The sequence below is a fragment of the Vipera ursinii genome, assembly GCF_947247035.1.
Source record: "Vipera ursinii genome assembly, chromosome: 3".
NCBI classification, from domain to species: Eukaryota; Metazoa; Chordata; class Lepidosauria; order Squamata; family Viperidae; genus Vipera; species Vipera ursinii.
In genome coordinates, this window is record NC_139516.1 from 118,459,268 (window position 1) to 118,483,998 (window position 24,731).

The 24,731-nt window shown below is 38.5% G+C and overlaps 1 protein-coding gene across 8 annotated transcripts in view; it reads right to left on the minus strand.

Moving 5' to 3' along the window:
• The window catches only part of LOC310637903 (protocadherin gamma-A11-like), a gene marked incomplete at its 5' end in the record, with an annotated part of 208,011 nt that overhangs the window by 91,851 nt on the left and 91,429 nt on the right, over positions 1 to 24,731 (minus strand). Inside the window, one exon of one of the 8 annotated variants that reach the window (XM_083358519.1) lies at positions 20,705 to 23,247. The exons of 5 other annotated variants lie outside the window; for them this stretch is intronic. In XM_083358519.1, the coding sequence (XP_083214645.1) occupies positions 20,705 to 23,125 (2,421 nt within the window). Of the gene's footprint in view, positions 1 to 1,963; positions 4,541 to 11,121; positions 13,673 to 20,704; positions 23,248 to 24,731 lie in introns of those variants that run through there. 2 more of the 8 variants (XM_083358522.1, XM_083358520.1) reach the window with 2 other exon arrangements.

The window sequence follows — 24,731 nt, forward strand, 5'->3', positions numbered from 1 at the left end:
TGGAAGAATTCCCAAGAATGCACATAAAAATATTATAATTAAAAACTAGGTCCCACTGAAACTATATTTGCAAAATTAAAGTCTTAAAGTTTAGAACATATCCGCTAAAGAATCTACAACATTTTAGTAAAAATGAAAGCCTTAATTTTGAATTTCAATTTATAGTAGCTTTTTAGAATTAAGTTGTGTAACATATAGATACTTATGAAGAAGCCTGTAACATTTTTGCCAACAATTTCATTTCCTTTAGGAGAAAGTGACACTGACATTATGATAAAATTCACAGTGCATGCTAGACCTAGAAACCAAGTACAGAAAATCTAATTACATGCATATCCATACCTAACCAAAAAACAGTGGCCAATTTACTTTTGTTGTCTGTACTATAAAAGAATGACTACCCATGAAAAAATATATTTATTGTCATAAGAACATAAATAAAATGAAGTTGGTATTAAAATGTGTAGAATGATTTTGACATTTGAATTTATCTATCCCCCCCCCCAGTGGTGAAATAAAGGTCCTTCTGCACTATCACTTTTGAAATCTTAAGAAGCAGTTTATTGGCAAATCTTTCAGGCTCTGTATTGTAAAACGTCAGAGGGGTTTGGCATGGCAAAAAAGGCCACAATTTGTTAAAAAAAAGAACCTGTTTTTTCACTTATGCGTATAAATTTAGAAATAATTACAATAATTTATATGTAAATGCTGAAAACAAATTAAATATAGCATATCTGAATGTATAAATTTAACTACTGTATAAACATGATTATTTAGGGAACAATACATGGAGAAGGAAAAGAGCAGAGTTTGGTGTTCAAGAATCAACAGAACTTTCCAGACTTCTGTTGCTTTTCCTTCTGTTGCAAGCAATGAGGGGGATTCTAGATTACCTCTAGATCTGCTCTAAATATTCTCCACATTTAGAGGCAGGGAAAAATATCAGCTCCTTACATCTCTCTTTTGAAGCTTTCCAACACTAGCAAATTAGAAAATGGCTGGTTGGGAAGCAATAAAGAGAGAAAGTAATGTTAACATTTTTATTACTACTTATTTATCATTTATTAAACTTATATGCCATCCATCTCACTATCCAAAGAGACTCTTTATCCCTGCAATGAAAGCTTGAGAAACTTGAGAAAGCCCCTGGCATCTGGGATTCTATCCCAAGCCTAAAGACAAGCCTAGACACATTTTGCTGAAATGTGCAACATTAAAATGAAAGAAAATACGATGCTATGAATTTGATATCCTTCACTGATGCAAATGGAACTGCTGTGGTAGCTTTGCTCCCTAGCATCTAATGGGTGACTGAGGTTAATTTCTCTTTCATGGGTTTACAATCTCCATAAAATATTTCCATAATGTCGATGAGGTTTGGTGGAAGGACCAAAGAAGCTATGTAAAGAATCTGGTGTTCAAAGTTTAAGAAAATGAGAGGAAAGAGAGCTGGCAACACTGATACTACATCAACTGAATTAGATTAAATTGAACATTGCAATGTAGCTGCTCTTTAGACATACAATTCAGGATTATCCAATGTCTTGTCTGTTTTAGAGGTCTGTGTGTTTCCATCATACATTACTTATGTAATTGTAAACAACCAGTGCTTTTTTTGTAAAAGAAAAAGGTGCCGGAACTCACACAGGTCATACAACCCGCCTTGCCTACCCTACAAGGTTCCATCCAAAAAAGGTGCCGGAACTCCGTTCTGAGCATTCAATGAGAAAAAAAGCCCTGTAAACAACAATAACTTATAAAGGCATTGCCCCAACAGTTGTACCAGGGATCTTTAAACCATTAAATCTAGTAGTACTGATGCTAGATTTCATAGTGCTTGTGAAAGGCAATATTTAGGCAAATTGAAAATTATTTAGTTAACTGAATAAATGAAAAAAAAATCATTTAGCACAAAAAGATCATGGAATCTGAAATAAAATAAATGATTATAAAATTCTTTTACCTTAATGTCATGATCCATTTCTGAACTTAATTGATTTTCACTGTTGCCTACAAAAGGAACACTATTATCACAATTAACGGTATTTTTAATAGTCTGACCATTTGGTGCCAGGAAGGTAAATTCATTCTTCCTGGATTCTGAGGCAAGGCAAAGCTGGTAGGAATAAGGCAGAGTCCCATCTTGAAAATTGGGTGGAAATATCACCCCAGCTGTGGAATGGGAAACGGGAGCAAAACATGCTAAGAAACTGGACTTTCCTGACTGCCGGAGTTTGATGGCAATGGCCAGAATCACTGACAAGAGGAATAAAAATGACATCACAGCTAAGGCCACCACCAAATAGAACTGCAGGTCCGACTGATCCTCTGAGCTGTTCATCTGGCTTTTCATCTCCGGAAGGGCCTCCTGGAAGTTCTCAGCAAACACCAGGTTCAGAGTGACAGAGGCCGAGAGTGGCGGCCGTCCATTATCCTTCACCAGAAGGACCAGTCTCTGTTTCACGGCATCTCTCTCCATAAAGGCTCTTGCTGTCCTGATCTCACCCGTATGGGAGCCAACAGTGAAGAGGGCCGGTTCTGTGGCTTGGATCAGCTGGTAGGAGAGCCAGGCGTTGTGTCCGGAATCAGCATCCACGGCCACCACTTTTGTTACCAGATAATCTGCCTCGGCTGAACGAGGGACCATCTCAAAGAAGGCAGAGTCCTTGGAGTCTGGTGAAGGGGACAGGATTTGAGGGCTGTTATCATTCCGATCCAGGATAAACACCCTGACTGTGACGTTGCTGCTGAGAGAGGGACTCCCGCCATCTTGGGCCTTCACCTGCAGCTGGAATTCTCTAAACTGCTCATAGTCAAAGGACCGCTGGGCGTAGATGGTGCCGGTCTCAGAATGAATGGAGATATAGGAGGAGATGGGAAGTTCTTCAATGTTGCTGGTGAGGATTGAATATGTGATGTGTGAGTTTTGATCCACATCCGGATCAAAGGCTTGAATCTGGAAGATGGAGGCCCCAGAAGGATTGTTCTCTGGCACATAGATGCTGTAGGACGCTTTCTCAAAAGCAGGGGCATTGTCATTGATATCAGAGATCTGCAGCAAGATGGTTTTGTAGGTGCTCAGTGGAGGGATTCCTTTGTCAGTGGCTGTGATTGTAATATTATATTTAGAAATTCTTTCTCTATCTAGAGGTCTATCTATTAAGAGCTTGTAGTAATTATTAGAAAAAGGCAGGATCTTGAAAGGGGTATCATTTTCTAAATGACATGTAACTTTTCCATTATCATCAGCATCTTTGTCGTTTGCACTGATTAAAGCAATTAATGTTTCAGGTGGAGTATCTTCAGAGAGTGAGCTAAACAAGGAGACCAGGTTTATCTCTGGTGCATTATCATTCTCATCACATATTTTTATTTCAATATTGCTGTTTGCTTCTAAGCCACCACCATCTTTGGCTACTACTGTTATTGTATATTCTGCAGTTTCCTCAAAGTCCAAGGGGGACATAAGTGTAATGCTTCCATTTATTGGATTCAAATGAAATATTGGATGATTATTTCCAGGCATATTGCCAAAATGATATCTGATTTGGGCATTTGTACCATCATCTTTATCAGAAGCAATAACCTGGAGCACAGGGGACCCTACTGGAGTATTCTCCTCCAACCTAACCTTATAGAATTCTTGACTGAAAATGGGTGGGTTGTCATTGGCATCAGTGACATTAATCCATATATGGGCAGTCCCGGTTTTTCTTGGTTCACCACCATCCAGGGCTGTAAGGATCAAATGTACATATGGTTCATTTTCACGATCCAATGGATTATTAATCACTAGTTCTGTGTATTTATTTCCATCTTTTCTCTCTCCAGTCTCCAAATTACAACATAGATTGGAACTAAGCTCATAGTTTTGAAGCGAATTCTTTCCAATGTCAGGATCTTCAGCTTTTGCAAGGAGAAATCGAGTTCCAGGTAAAGTGGTTTCACTTATTTCTAAGTTGAAGTTGTTGTCCAAGAAATAAGGTGCATTATCATTAATGTCCTCAACTGATACAGTTATATGGAAAACATTCAAAGGATTTTCAACCACAACTTCAAAACTAAGAAGACAGAGTGGAGCCTTCCCACATATTTCTTCTCGATCTATCTTTTCATTTACATAGAGGTTTCCATTCTCTGCATTGATGCTGAAATAGTGCATTTTTGCAACAGAAACTAGATGTAAATTTTGTTTTTCCACTTCCCTGATATTCAATCCCAAGTCCTTTGCAAGATTCCCCACAACAAAGCCCTTTGCCATCTCTTCTGGTATTGAATAACCAATATGTTTTGAGACAGCCCAGTAGGGGAAACAGAATAGTGAGAGAAACAGTACTTGCCTTGTGAATGCTTTGCCATTCTTTCTGTCTCTTGTGTCCATCTGTCTTCTTCAATAATAGGCTATAACCTCTTCCTCTTCTTTTTTTAAACTTATTATGATTAGGTGAAATGATCTTGAGAATAGATGAAATCTGAACAAAGAAAATGGCTTTCTTATACCACCTGAACCCGTTTTCCTTCGGTCTGCAAATCAGCTCTGAATCTGTATCCTTCAATTTTCCTAGACAGCATTGATAGAACTGCATATCGCAGATAGCATGAACTCTTTTTAGCAGTCTGTGCTGGCCAACAGCGGCACTTTGAGGTTTAGGCAGAGCATTGCAAGAACGTTTATCTTTACCAATTTAAAGCTAAGGATTTAAAACGTGTTGTGGTATGGCTGAATGCTTCTATATTCACACGCGTCTTTCTCTTTTTTCTGTAGTTTTCTTTCATGCTTCACACAGCTCTGTTTTTTTGAAACATACATGCACGCAATTTATTTTGCAACTTTGAATGGAAATTGTATCGGTAGACAATATTTATATGAACTATAATAATTTCTCAGTAACAATTTACCACTTATTTATTGATGTAGCATCTGTTAATATAGAACTGTGGTCAGCATGACTTTTGATTGATGGATTCTAAACTCAGTAAATGAAGGGAAATAGTGTACCCTAATAGAATATACAGTACATGTCTTCAAAAAAAACCTCGTGAGCAGACCATGAATAAAACAATGGATATTATAAATAGTTATGAATTTTGTGGTGATAATACTTTTTGTGTCCCCTGACAATAATTTCACTGAGCAGGAATTAATTAATTAAAACAAAAAAGTTATTTTCCTTTCCCTTTCCCAAATCATGCTCAGAATTTTATCTTATTCAGGCTAAGTCATCTTTTTAGATAACTATTTCCAAATCTTTAGCTTTTCTTCCAAATTGCTCCAGACTCCTGTTTTAATGTCATTTCCTACACAATTCCCAGCTCTGTCTTTTTTTCATATGGATAGATCAGAATTGTAGAGTGAAGTGACTCTATAGACCAGGGGTGTCAAACTCAATTTCATTGAGGGCCGCATCAGGGGACCGGGTGGGTATGGCCAGGCTGGGCGTGGCCTACTGGGTAGGCGTGGCTAGAGTGTGTATGGCCTACTGGGTGGGCATGGCCAGCTCTACATAATTCGTATCAAGGGTGCCTATGGGGGCCTGGGCAGGAGTGGGACAGATCTGAGGGTCTCTGGCAGAAAGAGGGTCTCTGGGCCAGGGCCAAGGCAGTGGGGGCTGTTCCCTCACTGTTTCCAGGATGGCTTCGCGGGCCACATGAAACCACTTCGCGGGCCGGATTCGGCCCCCGGGCCTTGTGTTTGACATGTCTGCTATAGACTGTAGCAGCATTGTGATACTAGCAGTTTTATTTTCAGTCCCTTTTCTAACAAGCACTCTGGAAAATTCATGGTTCACATCAGTTTATTTATGAGTTGGTGATAGATCACCCTGCCTCAATAAAATTCAAATAATGCTACAGTTAATATTATTTATAGCAAGAACTTTCAAATATTTTCCTACTGTGTTTCCTATTTCAGAAAATGGGAGACCATGAGTTCTAGTTTCACCTTAGGCACAAAGCCAGCTGGGTGCCCTTAGGACAGTCACTTTCTCTTAGCCATACAAAGGAGACAATGGCAATTTACTTCTGAAAAACCTTGCCAAGAAAACTGCAGGGACTTGTTTAGGCAGCCTCCAAGAACTGGACAAAATTGAACGGAAGAAAAAAAAATCACACACAGAGACGTTCTTCTACTTAATGGCTGTTAAATTTACTTTTGAAGATGAATATTTCTAAACAGTCCAAGTTACCAAGGTATATTTATTTTACCAGAACATATTACTTTTAAAAACAAAGATGTTAACATATTGCTAAGAAAATTCTTTGTGTTATTTAAAAAAGACAAACAAAGTGGAGAGCAAAGAAATTCACTATCTGTTGAGGTAACAGGGTGATAGAAAAATGCTAAATTATTGCTGAAATTAACTTGAGGGTAAATCTTGAGGTGAAATCTATATGTACATAACAAGGAGGAATTAATAATTTGCCATGGTAAGAACAGAAATCATAGCCACCTCACCTCAACTTCAAACCAAATTTTGAAGTTTTAGAGTGGTTGTAAGAAAAAGCAGAAATTACACACTCCCACCTCATAAGTTACTGTGGCTTTTGTCTATAAAGATTCATTCTCACGGATCACTTTTTAAATAATTAAGCATTATCAGAATCACAGTAATTTTTCACATAAATTATGAAGAAAAATAATTGCACAGATTTTGTTAGAGATCTATGAATTTACAGCGAAACTGCAGAGGAGGGGAATGTTCTTTATTCAGGAACGTCCATTGAATGTCCACTGACATAATGTGGGAATTTATGTCATTTGGTAAATGACATAATAGATATGATGCAAGTAGGTACAAATGAGATCATTGGAACAACTCATGCAAATCACAAAAGAAATTGGGTCTGTTGTATGCAAAACCCATTGTACTGAGGTGCAACTGGGATTTTAAAAGTTCATTGGAACAGTCAAGATCTATACTCAGAGTTGATGTATAAAGTGAAGTGAAGTGAAGTGGAGTAAAAATGTTTTCATTAGTCAGTTTTCTTAGCGTTAATGTAGGACATGATTCTGAATAAAGATTCTGAAGTAAGAGAAGAGCAGCCATTAAACATCTTGATGTGTTTCAAGGTCATTCCTTCTTTCTCTACCTGAGATATATATGTAGAGAAGGCAAATCAGATAAGAAATTTTGACTGTATAGTCTCATCATAAGGATTCTCCAATAACATAGCTACAGATACATTGGCATCAAACCAATAAAAATGGTTGTTTACAAGGAAATTATTCAGTGAAATTGCAAATGATTAGGTTATGTTTAATAAATTCACCAAATTATATCTGAAGAAGAACTGGCTGTAATAAACCACTACTACATATATCTTGGCCAATATATCTCAATGGGAGGTGATACAATAAAGGAAATTGAATTGAATGGTGTGTTAAATGTGGTTGGCAGGCATTCAGCAAGCTAAGTATAATTTTCAAGAACAACTTCCCCCCATGCCCGAAAGGTTTACGATCAGTGTATGCTACCTACTCTAACTATATGACAATGAAACATGGGCACTAATCTCACAATTGATACAAAAGCTAGGAGTGGCACAAAGAGGCATGGAAAGATACATACTCAGCATTACAAGACAAGATAGAAAGACCTGCACATGGATTACAGAACAAACAAAAGTATACGATATCATCAAGAGAGTAAAAGAATTTAATAGAAATGGGCTGCTCACATGGCAAGAAGTGATGGCAGATGGACCAATGCAGTTATAGAATGGATCCCATTTGATAAAAAGTATCTACAAAAGACACCTAAAACAAGATGGAGCAATGACATAAGCAAGTATTGCAGGCCCAATTGGCCAAAGAAAGCTCAGGACTGTGTTGGTTGGAAACATGCAGAAGAGGTCTTCATCCTGCAATCGATAAGACAATGGCTAAAATGATGATGATAATGAGGAGGAGGAGGAGGAGGAGGATATTTATTAGTCATGTCAATTCACTATCATACTTTCTTAATCTCTTGAATGTCTAAGTATGACTTAGCAATTGCTTATAAAGAAAAGTTATAGGGTTACTATTTTTAGAAAGTCAATTAAATATTAGATATGGAAAGGGTTCGGAAGCATTTAGGGCCGTGACTTCTCTTATATATGAAAAGAGACATTCCATTTTCTGTTTTTAGCAAATTATATTTATGCAGCAAAAAATACCCATTCAAAATAACAATAAATACATGCATGCATAAGGTTAAAGTATATACTCTACTTTCCAAAGATTTTGCCTTGTTATTATCACATTTATCCCATATTGTTTATTAATGTGATCAGTTTAGAGCTGGTCTGCTATCATGGTAAAACACTCATTTCTATAATGTTAAGATTATCAAAGAACTTGAAGTATTGTTTAAACAAGTTTGTTGACTCCTTAAACTTAGCATATTGTTGCTGTGCCCTCAAAGAAATGGAAAGGCAAGATATATGCAGAGCATTATGAAAACATTATTTTTCTATTTTTCAGGCCTCCTCATATAATTATGATTTAAATCCCAAAATCAATGTTTCATAATTAAAGTGCCAACTATTTGGCAGCGCCAAGCCCATCTTGACTGAACTAGAAAATTAAGCGAAATTGGTCCTGGTCAATACTTGAATGGGGGAGCTAACTGAGAAATCCATGGTTATAGTTTACAATGAAAATTCAAAACATAGCCCAGAAAAATACGATAACAATACTTCTGACTCCATCATAGACATAAAACACCATTAGTAAGTCGATTTAAGTCATCAGGAGTTGATCCAGTGACAACTTACTTGTATCCTTTTGTAGAAAAAAATGTAAAATGTAAATGATTTGCAAACTCTAATAATGAAAATCAAGGAGCATAGTGAAAAAATGGGACTACAGTTAAATTTAAAAAATACCAAACTAATTACAACAGGCACAGCAATCAGTCTTAACACTGACAGAGATGATATTGATATGGTGAATAGCTTCAGCTTTTCTGGATTAATAGTTGCAAGGAGCCAGCAGAAGAAATATGCTGCAGACTCCCACTTGGTAGAGTAGCAATGAAGGCCCTAAAAAAGATTATTATATGCCAAATTGTGTCTTTATCTTCAAAGATCAGAGTTGCGTAAGGCAATGGTTTTTCCTGTGACAAACTATGGATGAGAAAGCAAGACTTTGAAGTAGGATAGCAATAGTATCGATGCGTTTGAACTTTAGTATTGCAGAAGACTCTTGAGAATATCATTGATAGCCAAGAAAACCAAACAAATAGATCTTTAAACAAATCAACCCAAGAGTTCTTATTTAAGGAACAAATGATGAGGTACAAATGATCATGCTCCGAACACATTATGCTAACACCTAGCTATCTAAAAAAATCTACAATACTGGACAGAAGGAAGAAAATAGAAGAAGAGGATTATCAGCAGCTAGGTGAATGGACTCTACAACAATACTGAGTACACCATTGGAAAAACTAAAGGACCGTGTTGCAGTCAATCATAATGGAGAAAATTGATATATGCGGTTGCTAAGAGCTGGTATTGGCTTGATGGCCCATAATCCATCAAAAACTGCTGCTGCTTTAGTATTTCTGCAGCTATATAAAATATCAAGATGCTTCAGAAATGCAATCTTGTTATTCTTACAACTATATTATTATTATTTGGACATTTAACAGTTATGTCGTAACTTTAAAAAAGGGTCTGACAACATAATTACATTAACTTTCATTCTGTTATTTTCACCACCTTTCTATAAACTATCAAGATCATATTGAACTTTATTTCTGCCTGCTGAGTAGTTGCTATTTTATCCAATATTGCATTGTCTGCACATCTGATAAGCTGTCTCTTCATTCAAACCATTGATAGAAATGTTAAAAAGCACGACCCAATATGAATTTTTAACGACCAGCTCACATACCTCAATCAACTTTAATAATATACGATGATGAGCATTCTCCATATAGAACTTTTAAGCCTACTATGCATCTACTTATCATACTCTGAAGTACACTATGAGATGTAGCGCTTTGCTAACTCCTGTTTTGATATCAATATTATTATATCTACAGCATTCCTACTAAGAAAGTTACAGATTAAAACATGAGCTAAGTTTAGTCTGGCAAGTCTTAATAAATCTCTGCTGACTTCTACTCATTACTGTACTGTTTTGAAGTTTATAGACTGAACTCTCTAAAATCTTCCCTGTTATTGATGTAAGACTGATTTTTACATAGTTTAGAAGTATAACTAGAGGTGAACTTGGCTCACAATTCCACAGAGTATTAGGGAAATGAAAGTTGGCCTTTGCTTTACATTGGTATTTCCACATTTTCAACTATCCCACTCTCTTACTCATATTAAATCCTGTTGCAGTTTTGTAACATTAGGAAAGCATGCAGAAACATTAAGCAAACTTACTTTTATCTGTGTTATGCTTTGTACCAAACCTGATATACTATTTGAGAATAATGAGTTAAATGGACAAATAAACAGGCAAAAAGCTGCATATATTTATGATTGTTGTTACTAAGCTAAGTTAATGTTATTTAATGAAGAGTCTTTGATAGGTTTTTAAAAGACCAAAGATTCAGCATAGCATTAGAATGGAATGGGTAAATTGCTCTTTTACTCACCTTTAATCAAAGAGTAAAAGAAATCTGAAATTCAATAAATATCCAAAGAAAATAGGATTTTGCAGATATTTACAATATATTTTTCCAACCCTCATTTATCAGTTCTCTTAGGCATGATCCACTTAAATGTTTTTTAGATGGTGTAATCATAAAGCAACAATTATTTCTTGAAAACATGCTGCCTTAAAGGAATCAAACCTCTTGTCTTATTCTTAGGTGTACATTATGAAGAACATCACTTCCGATGTAATATGCACAGATGTCTTGCAGTCTTTTTTTAAAAAAAAAAACATTGTAACACGAGACAATAAGCCAGTGAAAGTGTGCTATGGGATTCAATATTAAATGTGCTGTATGTTAAATGAGATTCATTATTGCACAATCTATTGAGATAGACAAATATTATCTAAAACATTTATGCAACTTAAAGTGTTGGAAAAAATACAATTAACTGCAAATCAAACATATATAGATAGCATTGTATTATGAGAAAGAGTAAGATGTTTACTTTTCTATTTTATCTCACCTCACAAGGTAAATTGTTTCCTCCAACTTCTGCAAAAGATATACCAAATTTTTCATCACAAAGAATATTCTCAGCAACATGAATATTTGGTGTCAACACAGCAAACTCATTCTTTCTGGATTCAGAGGAAAGGCAAAGTTGGTAGGAATAAGGCAATGTCCCTTCTTCAAAATTGGAAGGAAATATTGCACCAGTCTTGGTATGTGGGACTGGACCAAAACATTGTAGGAATCTAGGATTCCCTGACTGCCGGAGTTTCATCACAAGAGCCAGAATCACTGTGAAGAGGAATAAGAATGAAATCACAGCTATGGTCAATACCAAATAGAATTGTAGGTCAGACTGATACTCTGAATTGCTCAACTGGTTTTTCATTTTTGGAAGGGCTTCCTGGAAGTTCTCAGCAAACACCAAGTTCAGAGTGACAGAGGCTGAGAGAGGGGGCTGCCCATTGTCCTTCACCACAATTACAAGTTTCTGTTTAACTGCATCCTTGTCTACAAAAGATCTTGCTGTCCTGATCTCACCCGTATGGGAGCCAACAGTGAAGAGGGCCGGTTCTGTGGCTTGGATCAGCTGGTAGGAGAGCCAGGCGTTGTGTCCGGAATCAGCATCCACGGCCACCACTTTTGTTACCAGATAATCTGCCTCGGTTGAACGAGGAACCATCTCAAAGAAGGCAGAGTCCTTGGAGTCTGGTGAAGGGGACAGGATTTGAGGGCTGTTATCATTCCGATCCAGGATAAACACCCTGACTGTGACGTTGCTGCTGAGAGAGGGACTCCCGCCATCTTGGGCCTTCACCTGCAGCTGGAATTCCCTGAACTGCTCATAGTCAAAGGACCGCTGGGCGTAGATGGTGCCGGTCTCAGAATGAATGGAGATATAGGAGGAGATGGGAAGTTCTATGTTGCTGGCGAGGATTGAATATGTGATGTGTGAGTTTTGATCCACATCCGGATCAAAGGCTTGAATCTGGAAGATGGAGGCCCCAGAAGGATTGTTCTCTGGCACGTAGATGCTGTAGGACACTTTCTTAAAAACAGGGGCATTGTCATTGATATCAGAGATCTGCAGCAAGATGGTTTTGTGTGTGCTCAGTGGGGGGGTTCCTTTGTCAATTGCTGTGATTGTAATATTATACTGAGATGCTTTTTCCCTATCCAGGAGTCTGTCTGTCTGGAGTGTGTAATAATTGTTGGATGATGGAAGAATCTTGAATGGCAAATCATCTTGTAAATAACTAATTATTTTTCCATTATCACCAGCATCTTTATCTTTAACATTTATAAGAGCAACTAAAGTTCCAGACCTAGAATTTTCAGGAAGTGGGGTAAATAAGGAAACCACTGTTATCTCAGGGTAATTGTCATTCTCATCTACAATTTGTATTTGCACTTTACAGTGTGTTACTAATCCTCCACCATCTTTTGCTGCCACTGTTATAATATATTCTTTGGTTTCTTCAAAATCTAATGTTTTAATGAGAGTAATTATCCCTTTGGTTGGATCCATACTAAATTTTTCTTGGGCATTTGTTGGTATGTTGCTGAAATGATACCTGATTTGAGCATTTATGCCTTCATCATCATCAGAAGCAGAAGTATGGAGCACAGTGGTTCCAATAGGAGCATTTTCTGTCAGACTAACTCTATAAATCTCTTGAATAAAAATGGGGGGATTGTCATTGGCATCAGTAATGTTTATTAATATTTGCACTGTAGAACTTCTTCTAGGTTCACCTCCATCTATTGCTGTAAGAACCAGATATATAGATTCTTGACTTTCACGATCTAAAGGTTTCTGCAGGACTAAATCTGCAAATTTATGTCCATCTTGACTCTCTTCTATTTCCAAAATGAAATATGGATTGGAACTGAGCTGGTAATTCTGTAAAGAATTTATTCCAATATCGGCATCTTCAGCTCTTCCAAGAAGAAATCTGGTGCCTGGCAAAGTAACTTCACTTGTTTCCAAGTTGATATTGCCATTAAGGAACTGTGGAGCATTATCATTAATATCTTGAATTTTTACAGTTATATGGAAAATATTCAGAGGGTTTTCAATCACTATTTCAAAATTAACCAAGCAAAGTAGAATTTTGCCACATATTTGTTCTCGGTCTATCCTTTCATTTATATAGAGGTTTCCATTTTCTGTACTGATTCCAAAATATTTCATATCATCCACCGAGGCTGCATGCACATTGCGTCTTGCCAGTTCTTTGATACTCAGCCCCAGATCCTTAGCAAGATTTCCCACAATAGAGCCTTTTGTCATTTCCTCAGGTATTGTATAATGAATCTGCTCTGAAGCAGCCCAGTAAGGGAATGATAATTGCAAGAGAAGTAATACTTGCCTTCTGTATGCTCTTCCATTATTTTGCTTTCTTTCCATCTTGACCTCTCTCCACCACCTTGCTTGCTTGCTTTCAGATCAGATCAAATTTTCATCAGGAGGCAAGAAAATTCCATAGAAACGAACCATCTCATTTTTGTTGAAGAAATCTCATGCAGTTTCTTTTTTGGCAGCTTCAGTATCCTCTCTTTTCTCTCCCTCTTTCCTGTTTCCCCAGTCCACATAGTACTGGTGAAATAATCTTAGAGACAGAAGCCAGTTTTTAACCAGTGTGTGCTGATGAGGTTGGTCAACAGCGGCCCCGTGAGGCTCAGAAAGAGAACTGCAAGGAATAGTTCTTTCCTGCTTCTGACCAAACACAGTGCGAATATCATTATACTGCAGATTGCTTCTTAAGCGTTATATATATAGTGGACTTGAGTGGATATCTAAAAACATTGTGATTATAATTTTGGAGTCAGTGCTTCTTTTCTTTTGCCCCAGGCAATGGTTTTCAAGGTAATTTCTTGCATTGTTTTTATAATCTTGGGGAAAACATAGTTATCTGTGATATACTGAAAAGAGCTTTATGGATGTGATATCAAGTTTGGTGTAGTGGTTAAGGCACCAGGCTAGAAATCGTGAGGCCGTGAAAGGCACAAAGCCAGTTGAGTAATCTTAGGCCAGTCATTTTCTCTCAGCCTTAGAAAGGAGGCAATTTCAAGACACTTCCCCCAAAAAATCTTGTCAACAAAATTTTTGTCCAGGAGCCTAACTCAAAGGCACACTACAGGGCCCTGAGTGGGGTGAACCGTGAGGACATTTGCATATGTTTTTTCTATCAGATACATTTGAAGTCTTGGTCTTGGACTTCACTTACCTACTTGAGGAAAATTAGACCTTATTTTTCACTCTGTCTTGCATATCTTGGAAAGTTCAACAGTAGTTGCTGAGGCCAAATTGCAGGGGGATACTGGTCACAAAGTACAGACTTGTGAAGCCAAGTCAATAACATATAGAAGAAGATCTTGGTGTACTAGTGGATCATTACCCAAGTATAAGCCAGCAGTGTGCTGCAGCTGCCAAAAAAGCCAATGCAGTCCTAGGATGTGAACAGAGGGATAGTATCTAGATCACTAGTGCCCTTTGTACGGCACTGGTGAGGCCACCCTTGGAATACTGCATCCAGTTCTGGTCACCATGATAGAAAAGAAGATGTTGGGACCCTAGAAAGTATGCAAAGAAGAGCAACAGAGATGATAAGGAAGCTAGGGGCTAAATTGTACGAACAGTGGTTAAGGGAATTAGGTATATCTAACCTAATGAAGAAAAGGATTAGGAATCACATGAAAGTTGTCTTCTGGTACTTGTGGGAGGAGGGGGTTGACTTAGTCTGTTAGTAACCATTGGAAGATTATTAAAGAAAGATGCAACCTAGAACTAAGGAGAAATTTCCTGACAGAACAATTAATCAGTGGAATGGCTTGCCTCCAGAAGTTATGGGTGCTCCATTATTGGAGGTTTTCAAGAAGAGACAATTGTTTGCCCAGAATGGGTCTCCCGCTCAAGCAGGAGGTTGGAATAGACCAGGGGGAGGCAACCTTGGCTCTTTTACGACTCGTGGACTTCAATTCCCAGAATCCCTGAGCCAGCCCTGGACTAGACGATCTCCAAGGTCCCTTCCAATCTTGTTTTTTTTAAAATGTTCTGTATTTATGTTCTAAAATGAAAAGTTGACACAAGACGTGAGTGGAATAAATGTGATTATATTGAAGTGTTGTTATTCCTTTATAGTGCAATTAAAAAATAAAGGAAGAGACAGCTGCATAAAGTTGATTTAACTTTATTATTAAACATGTTTCTCTATGCCTGTCATTATCCTTAAGGTCTTCATGCTGCCTGGTTGTCCCGCCATCAACACAGACTAGCAACCAGTTTCGGATGGCAGGATGGTTGGCAGTCACTGAACCCACCTGCCAACCACTACAAATGTAACCTCCTGGCACTTTATTCTACTTTCAAACTAGTGTTTTCTGGTTCTGTTGCCTTAAGTTATTGCCTGTTGTGCTCCCCTTTTTTCAAGACCATCCCTGATGTAATTTCACAGAAGCACCTCCCTGCATTTGGTTTCCCTGAATAACATCTCTTACATGGTTTTGTTAGACCAAAATTATTGTTTATTGTCTTTGCTTTGTATGCAGAATTTTAGAATAATAGAATAGAGCTGGAAGGGACCTTGGAGGTCTTCTAGTCCAACCCCCCTGCTCAAGCAGGAGAACCTATACCACCTCAGACAGGTGAATGTCCAGTCTCTTCTTTAAAATCTCCAGCGATGGATCGCCTACGATTTCTGGGAGTAAGCTGTTCTACTGGTTGATTGTCCTCACTGTCAGGAAGTTTCTCCTTAATTCCAGGTTGCTTCTCTCTTTGATCAGTTTCCAACCATTGTTTCTTGTCCTTCCCTCTGGTGCTTTGGAGAACAATTTGATCCCCTCTTCTTTGTGGCAGCATCTCAAATACTGAAACGCTGCTATCATGTCTCCCCTATTTCTTCTTTTCTTTAGACTAGCCAAACCCAAGTCCTGCAGCCATTCTTCCTATGTTTTAGTCTCCAGGCCTTTGATCATCTTAGTTGCTCTTCTCTGAAACTCAGCTTTTTTAAAGTACATTCATTGTTATAACAGTATATGTAACTGAGAAAAGATAAAACGGTACAGTGGTGAATTTACTGAAAAAAAAATCTGTTCTATATAAGACCTGTCCCAAAGAAAGTGATTGGGTGGTTGGGTGGGAACAACAGCAGAGCACTGTCCAATGGGAGGAGGACTTTGCAAGCTGCTGCCCAGGCATTTCAGACACAACAGGATTGTCTGAAGCTGATTTAAAGTCAAGTTGGCCTGAGCACAAAATAGGAGCAAGTGAAAGAAATTATGTCGATATGCCCTGTGCCTTTGTGTCTCTGCAAAGTAGATTTCTGTTTTTAAAAATGTTTAAATTGCAATGATATAAAGACTTGTTACTGCTTTGGATTGCTGTATATAGGTGAGAGGAGGAACCTAATCCTTTCCATGCATCTTTTTTAAAATTCACAAATAACTATGCAGTTTTTTGAAGGAAAAAAGGCATCCGTCTACAATGGAAGTGTTTTTTTTTAACAGCAGCTTTGCAGTGATAGGCAGGGTATGTCTGTAAATTTTTCTTTGGAAAAGGGCTGGAAGGAAGGTGCTCTTGGTTTTCCTCCTTGCAAAGTTGGAAACCACCTGCCCATTCAAAAGTGATAGGTATTGCAGTACAAAGCAGCAATCAGCTCCTCTCCAATGCTTTTAGCTGCATTCTAGATCAGTGTATCCCAATCTCAACAACTTTAGGGTGTTGTCTTGCTGGGGAATTATAGGAATTGATGTCCAAGCATCTTGTAGTTGCTCAGGAAATACTTGTCTATTCTAGACCACAGCTGATTGCTGGTGACAGCATATAGAGCTTTGGGACAGATGTTTCCTCTTAGGATGGTGGAATGAGGCCTTTTTTGCCCTCTCTATACCAGAGATGTCAAACACAAGGCCCGGGGGCCGGATCTGGCCCGCGAAGTGGTTTCATGTGGCCCGCGAAGCCATCCTGGAAACAGTGAGGGAACGGCCCCCACTGCCTTGGCCCTGGCCCAGAGACCCTCCTTCTGCCAGAGACCCTCAGATCTGTCCCACTCCTGCCCAGGCCCCCATAGGCACCCTTGATGCGAACGATGTAGAGCTGGCCACGCCCACCTGGTAGGCCATACGCACTCTAGCCACGCCCACCCAGTAGGCCACGCCCACCCTGGCCATAACCACCTGGCCCCCTGAGGGCAACCGCAGTGCTGATGCGGCCCTCAATGAAATTGAGTTTGATACCCCTGCTCTATACTGTCCAAACAATCCAGAATACTGTGTTCTCTACTGGCTTTGTAGAGAAAATATGGCTGCAAAAATGCAAGATGCCTGCAGAAACAGGCTCCATGTAGTTTTAGAAAGGGCGAAAGACTACAAGCTGCTGGCGAGTCTCCAGGGGTATCAATATCTTCAGTGGAGCAAACCCCAAACCAACATTTTCAGGGACTGTATGTAAAGAATTGATGTGCAGAGTCTTTGGAGGCCTAGTTGCATCCATCAGTTTGCAAACATGTTTGACATACTATAAAGGCTGAATTTCCTAAGCTTGCCTAACTACTGTACAAACATGTTCTGGCAACAGCTTGTTCCAACTGTGTCCCAATCCACGAGTAAATCAAACTTGTAGATAGCAATATCAGTGTTAAGATACCAGTAGAATATTGAAGTTGGATGTTAAAGTAATTCTTCCCTTAGTCCTATCCTAGCCGAGAGGAATATCAAAGCCTACAGAATCTTTGTATTTCCCATTGCCTTAGAGGAAAATCAAGTGATTAGTCAGTTCTGTCTATGCATTTCTTTGTCTAGCATAATGTGTAAAATAAAGGTAAAGGTAAAGGTTCCCCTGCACATGCGTGCTAGTCGTTTCCAACTCTAGGGGCCGGTGCTCATCTCCGTTTCAAAGCCGAAGAGCCAGCGCTTGTCTGAGGACGTCTCCGTGGTCACGTGGCCGGCATGTGTAAAATAGACAATACCAAAGTAATCCAGCAATTTTGTATCTATAATACTAATTTTAATAGCCTTAAACATGTTTACCATGAACTTAATCTGTACAGTAAATTAAAAATTACAAGCAGGTCTGAAAGTTATGCAAAATAACGGAAGAAAATCTATACAGTTAAAAGTATCAATAAAGAACTATAATTCTAAAACCTACCAGCTGGTGTAAAATTTACTAACTTTTTTAATTAGCTTAAAATAACCAAACTAATTTGAACTCTTGAGATATACTGGGATGGTAACCAATCCAGTTAAAAATGTGTTAGTAAACATAACTTACAATAATAATATTACAATAATAATATTAAGTACTGAGATTAAATTATAAACATAGGATATTTCTAGCTCAATTAACACTTACTATATATTAATTCTGGTCGTATTTTATGTGCTGCTGCAAAGAATTTGTCTGCATTAGTAGTAATAGTCCATTATTCAAAACTAATAAATTAATATAGAATGGATTTGTATGGCCTGGTACCCTTAGGAGTAATGGAGTCAATGAATGAGATATAGATATCTCTTTAGTATGTGCAATGGGGAAGGAAGTATATATTCCGTAGTTTCTACTTGGCCGTCACCATGTGGACACAAATGATCAAGTTATTACAGTCACTCAATAGAAGCAGGATATGACTTGTAATGGAAACAGCAAATTTCAAACCAGCTTTCTGTAGGTTCAAAGATACAAGAGAGGACTCTGGTTTAGCAGTGAGAAAAGATCCTCTGGTTCATAACTATGGGCAATTAGTAGGCAAGTACCGAATAGCACATCCTTGATTGTTTCATTCAAGGTTGTATTGGTATAAACAGGGAGGCGTGAACATAGGTTTCTAATGTCTTGATTAAGTGGAATATATCTGTCCACTTAAAAAGAAGTTCAATTAAGTAGTGATATAACCTGCAATATGTTTATGTTCCATTTTCACATATATAAATTTGTCTTTTGGGAAAGAAATTCCAGAACAGTTTTTCTCATTTCAACTGTGATATTGCTTCAAGGTATGTCCATGAGAAAGTGATATAAATTATATTAAATAAAAAGAATATTCCAAAAATGATTACATTTCTAGCAACTGCAGCAAATACAAGACACAAAGAAGTTTTATTTGAAATAAAACTACCAGTTGAAAAAGGAAATAACTATGATGTTATTATGTTTTAGCATGCAACATAAAGGATCAAATTCTATTCATTATGGTTGCAATTTGTACTTGGTTGCAATGTGTAAGTCTGGGGCTTATTAGACTTCCTTGGCTGTAGAAGTAATTTGTTACTTCACGGGAATTAGTGAATTGGTGGCACATGTTATTGGCATTTTTCTGTTTTTCCTTTTTAACTTTCAATTGTAAGTCGCTTTCACAACTTCATCAGGAAATGTATTATAAATTAGGAAGTAAGGATAGAAGAGAATTGCTTTTAAAAAGTTGTGTTTTGCGCTCTTATATACCATTTGAGAGCAGATTTTTAGGAACAGCTCTAATTTGCTTTTTCACAGCTTAACTTTCAATACTGCTCCTTCCACAGTGGTCAAAATAGATTAGTTCATACTTCAAATGTAACCATGGTACATTAATTTGTTCAGTGCAGAGGTGATTTGAGACAGGTAATAACCTAGTCTGTGCATTTGATAAAATGTAAAACCATATTATATGCTTCTTTTTAGTAAAAACGTTACCGACATATGCTGTTGGTCCACATTATATCTACTAAATAATTTATGTGTACCGATCGGAATGCTTGAAATGTTTTCTGCAAATTACTACAGTACTGCTGCTACCACAGCAACAGCTACTGGAGAAGCATAATATATTTCATTCACCGAAGAGCCTTGGTGGAGCAGTGGGCTAATGCCTCCTTAAGTAACACCAGCTGCCTGCAATTAGTGCAGGTTCGAGTCCCACCAGGCTCAAGGTTGACTCAGCCTTCCATCCTTCCGAGGTAGGTAAAATGAGGACCCAGATTGTTGGGGGCAATTAAGCTGACTTTGTAATAATGCCGCTTGGGGTGTGTGTGTGAAAGCCCTAATAAGCAGGCATATACATAGAATGAAGGCTACTGCTAAGCTTGTAAGCTACCCTGAGTCTTCGGAGAAGGGCGGGATATAAATGGAATTAAAATTAAAATAAATAAATAAATAAATTATTCATATTTGAATGTTTTTTTTTCTCATTTAATTTGCTATTTCATTCAGGGCACTCACATGTTATTTGAGCTTTCCTTTCACTAAACTTGAAGCTTCTATTAAAAAACCTCAAAACTACAGTGATTTGATTTCACGTAAAAGTTTGACTTTCTTAACTATCTTATACCTATATGCACAAGTATGCATACAAAGTAGCAAATAATATATTTTCGATTGGAAGGATACTATGCTTGCTCCAAAGTTTAATTCTGAACTAACACTCATTTATGAAAAGCATGTTAGAAGCTATTACAACTGTAGAGATTCTTCAGTACAATAAACCAATGAGGAAACAACAGGTGAAGGAACTGATATTATAAAGTTGAAAGTATATACAAAATCATAGAATCAAACATTTATCGAGAATCTTTCAAAGGTCAGTTAGACTACAAAGTCAGTACTAATAAAAAAAACTCACCAAATTAGTTTTCTCCATCTCAGAATTTGGAATATTGCTTGCACTGCTTGCCAAAAGCACATCATATTTTTGGTTGCATGAAATATAATCAGCAGTTTGAACTTTGGGAGTTGGAAAAGTAATTTCATGTATCTTGGACTCAGAGGATAGGCAGAGCTGATAGGAATAAGGAATAGTTCCTTCCTCATAATTTGGTGGGAATATGATGGCATTGCTGGAATGGGGAATGGGAGCAAAGCACGGGAGAAATTTCAGGTTCCCTGACTGTCGGAGTTTCATCATAATGACTAGAGTTACAGTCAAGAGGAACAAAAAGGAGATCAAAGTTAAGGCCAGGACGAGGTAGAACTGGAGCTCAGATTGTTGCTCCGAATCGGTGGTTTGGTTATTTATTTCTGGCAGTGCCTCTTGGAAGTTTTCAGCAAAAATCAGATTGAGACTGACTGTAGCAGACAGAGGGGGCTGCCCGTTATCCTTCACTAAGACCACCAGCTTCTGCTTCAGGGCATCCCTTTCCAGAAATGTCCGCAGTGTCCTGATTTCACCAGTGTGGGCACCAATTGTGAAGAGTCCTGGCTCAGTGGCTTGCAGTAGGTGATAGGAGAGCCAGGCATTGTGCCCAGAGTCGGCGTCCACAGCCACCACCTTTGTAACCAGGTACCCCATCTCTGCCGAGCGAGGCACCATCTCAAAGGAGGCCGAGCCCTCCGCTCCTGGAGAAGGATACAGAATTTGAGGGCTTTGGTCATTTTGGTCCAGGATGAACACCTTCAGTGTGGCATTGCTGCTGAGAGGTGGGGAGCCGCCATCTTCAGCCTTCACCTGTACCTCAAACTCTCTGAGTTGCTCATAGTCAAAAGACCTCTGAGAATAGAGGGTGCCACTTTCTGAGTTAATGGAGAGGTAAGATGGGAGAGGTAGTGCCTCTATTTTACTAGTCAGGATGGAGAAGGTGATCCTAGCGTTGCGACCAAGATCGGGGTCTACAGCTTTGATGCTGAAGATGGAGGAGCTAGCAGGATTGTTCTCTGCCACGTAGACAGTATATGAAGATTTCTCAAAGACAGGGGCATTATCGTTGATATCCGAAATCTCCAGTGAGATGGTTTTCTGTGTAGAAAGAGGGGGCGTACCATTGTCTGTAGCTGTGATTGTGAGATTGTACCCTGGGGTGCTTTCTCTGTCTAGGGGACCATTCGTCAGCAGCTTATAATAGTTATTAGCTGCTGATACTATTTTGAATGGGGAAGCATTCTCTAAATGGCAGTTGACCTTCCCGTTATCCCCCGAATCTCTATCATTTGTATTGATGAGGGCTACCAATGTTCCTATTGGAGAGTTTTCAGGAATTTCTCTGGATGAGGAGGCAAGAATCACTTCAGGGGCATTGTCATTTACATCTAATAGCGTTATTTCAACATTACAGTGTGCTACTAATCCACCTCCATCCCTTGCTTCTACTGCTATGGTATACTTCTCTGTTTCCTCAAAATCTAGCTCTTCGTGAATTGATATAAATCCCTGTTCTGAATCCAAGTCAAATTTCCGATGAGTGTTATCGGCAATATTTCTATAGAAATAGTTGATCTGGCCATTGAAACCTTCATCTTTGTCTGTCGCTTTGACTTGTATTACAGTAGATCCCTTTGGAGCATTCTCTTTGAGGCTGGCCATATAGAATTCGTGACTGAAGATGGGTGCATTGTCATTGGCATCAATGACCCTGATCCATATTTTGACTGTTCCAGTTCTTGTTGGATTACCACCATCAACAGATGTAAGTATTAAATTAATACTGCTTTCACTTTCACGATCTAACTGTTTCTTTAGCACTAATTTTGGATATTGTTTTCTATTTTCCACCTGTCTAAATTCAAGTATGAAATTCTCATTAATGCTTAGATGATAGTCCTGGAGGGAATTTGTTCCAATATCAGGATCTTCTGCTTGTTCAAGAAGAAATGTGGCTCCTGGTAAAGTGGATTCAATTATCTCTAAGTTGATGTCACCATTTAAGAAATGTGGTGCATTATCATTAATATCCTGGATCTCTACTGTTATATAAAAGATGTCCATGGGGTTTGCACTCACCACTTCAAAACTGATGGGGCAGACTGCAGTTTCCCCACAGATTTCCTCTCGGTCAATCCTGTCCTTTACATACAGATTCCCATTTTCAGCATTAATGGAGAAGTATTGCTTTTTGCCTAAAGAAAGGATATGCAGGTTGCGATTTCCCACTTCTGCAGTACTCAGCTTCAGATCCTTGGCAAGATTCCCCACAACGGAACCCTTTCCCATTTCCTCTGGGATTGAATAGCGAACGTGCTCCGAGACAGTCTGGCAGACGAAAGACAATAAGAAGAGGAGACGTACTTGCCTTTTTACAGATCTGCTCTTTGCTTTGCTCCTGCCGTCCATCCCACCTGCGGTGAAAAGGGCTTTGTGCGATCCAGTAAGCTGAGTTGTTTAAATTCCCATTGGGAAGAAAGCAGCAAGAGGGTCCTGGGATTCTCCTGAGTTTTATCTACAGTGCAGGGATTTTCTTTTCTCTGCCATGGTGTTTGAGTGTCCCTCAGTCCTGCTCTTTGACTGCTCTGCGCTCGGTGACTGGAGAGTCAGAAGGCAGGAAGCCCATCAGATTCCCAGCTGCTTTCTGGCAACTACGTTGGCCAACAGCGGCACTCTGAGTCTCCGATGCAGAACTGCAAGAAGCATCTTAAAGAAATAACTTTGCTTTTTTTCTATTTTGCTGATGAAGGACTGCTTCTATAGATTGTAATATCTGTTTCTTGTGTCTTTTTCAATATTAGAAGCAATAATTTATCTATCTGATAAAAAATTTCTGAAATCCAAAACTATGCACAGTTTTTTTTAGCAGCACTGGTAACTTTTTGTCAATCAATAATTGGGAGAACCCTTTATTAGTTTGTTCCATTGACAGAAAAGCAAAATGTTTTCAAGTTTCTGAATGCTCCAGAAAGGGAGCAAGAAGTGAGAAAAGGGGTTGCAATACAGTCCAAATCCACATTGTGTTGTAAGCCATACAGAGTCGCTTAGCCAATAAGATGGGCAGCATTTAAACTAAATCAATCAATCAATCAATCAATCAATCACAGGCCAGATGGTTAAGCAGTTGAATGTCATTCCCTAAAAGGTAGTTGTAGACTAAATACAGAGTCATTATTGTGTGCTGATAGTGCCAAATTATGGACACTTTTCAGGGAGAAGATTGTTCTGAAGCTGGAAACTATTCTCTGGAATGGCATTTTGCTCTTAAAGTGGACTGAAAAATAACATAAATATCAGTATGTGGAAATCTTGTACCTTTTATACGCTCTATAATTTAATTTAATTTAATTTAATTTATTAATATTTCTATACCGCCCTTCTCCCGAAGGACTCAGGGCGGTGTACAGGGCAAGAATAAAATACAAAGTTACAAAAATTAAAAAGTAATTAAATACATGCCCATAAAAACAATAAATACATTAATAAAACCCCAATAAAATGATAATAAAAAACCCCACCAATCCCCCCTCAGGCCAGGCCGGCTTGTTCGAACAGGTATGTTTTCAGATCGCGGCGAAAGGAGCGAAGATCGGGCGCCGTCCGGAGCTCAACCGGTAACTGGTTCCATAGCTCCGGGGCGCCCACAGAGAAGGCTCTCCCCCTGGGGGCCACCAATCTACATTCTCTGACCGGTGGCACCCTGAGGAGTCCCTCTCTGTGGGAACGCACAGGGCGGAGGAAAGTTGACGCCGGCAGCAGGTGTTCCCTAAGGTACTCCGGACCCCTGCCATGTAGGGCTTTAAATACCATAACTAGTACCTTGAATCTCACCCGGAAGATGATTTCATACTTTAAAAACTGGTAATAAGTGCACAATATACAGAGGCTGTAGTTAAGTAATAAGCATGCTGAGAGGTTTTTTTTAAAAAAAGATCTTAAATGCCCAGAGTTGCTAGAAGCCAGATGGCATAAAAATATAACTATTATCATCAATACAATAATAACAATAATTGCC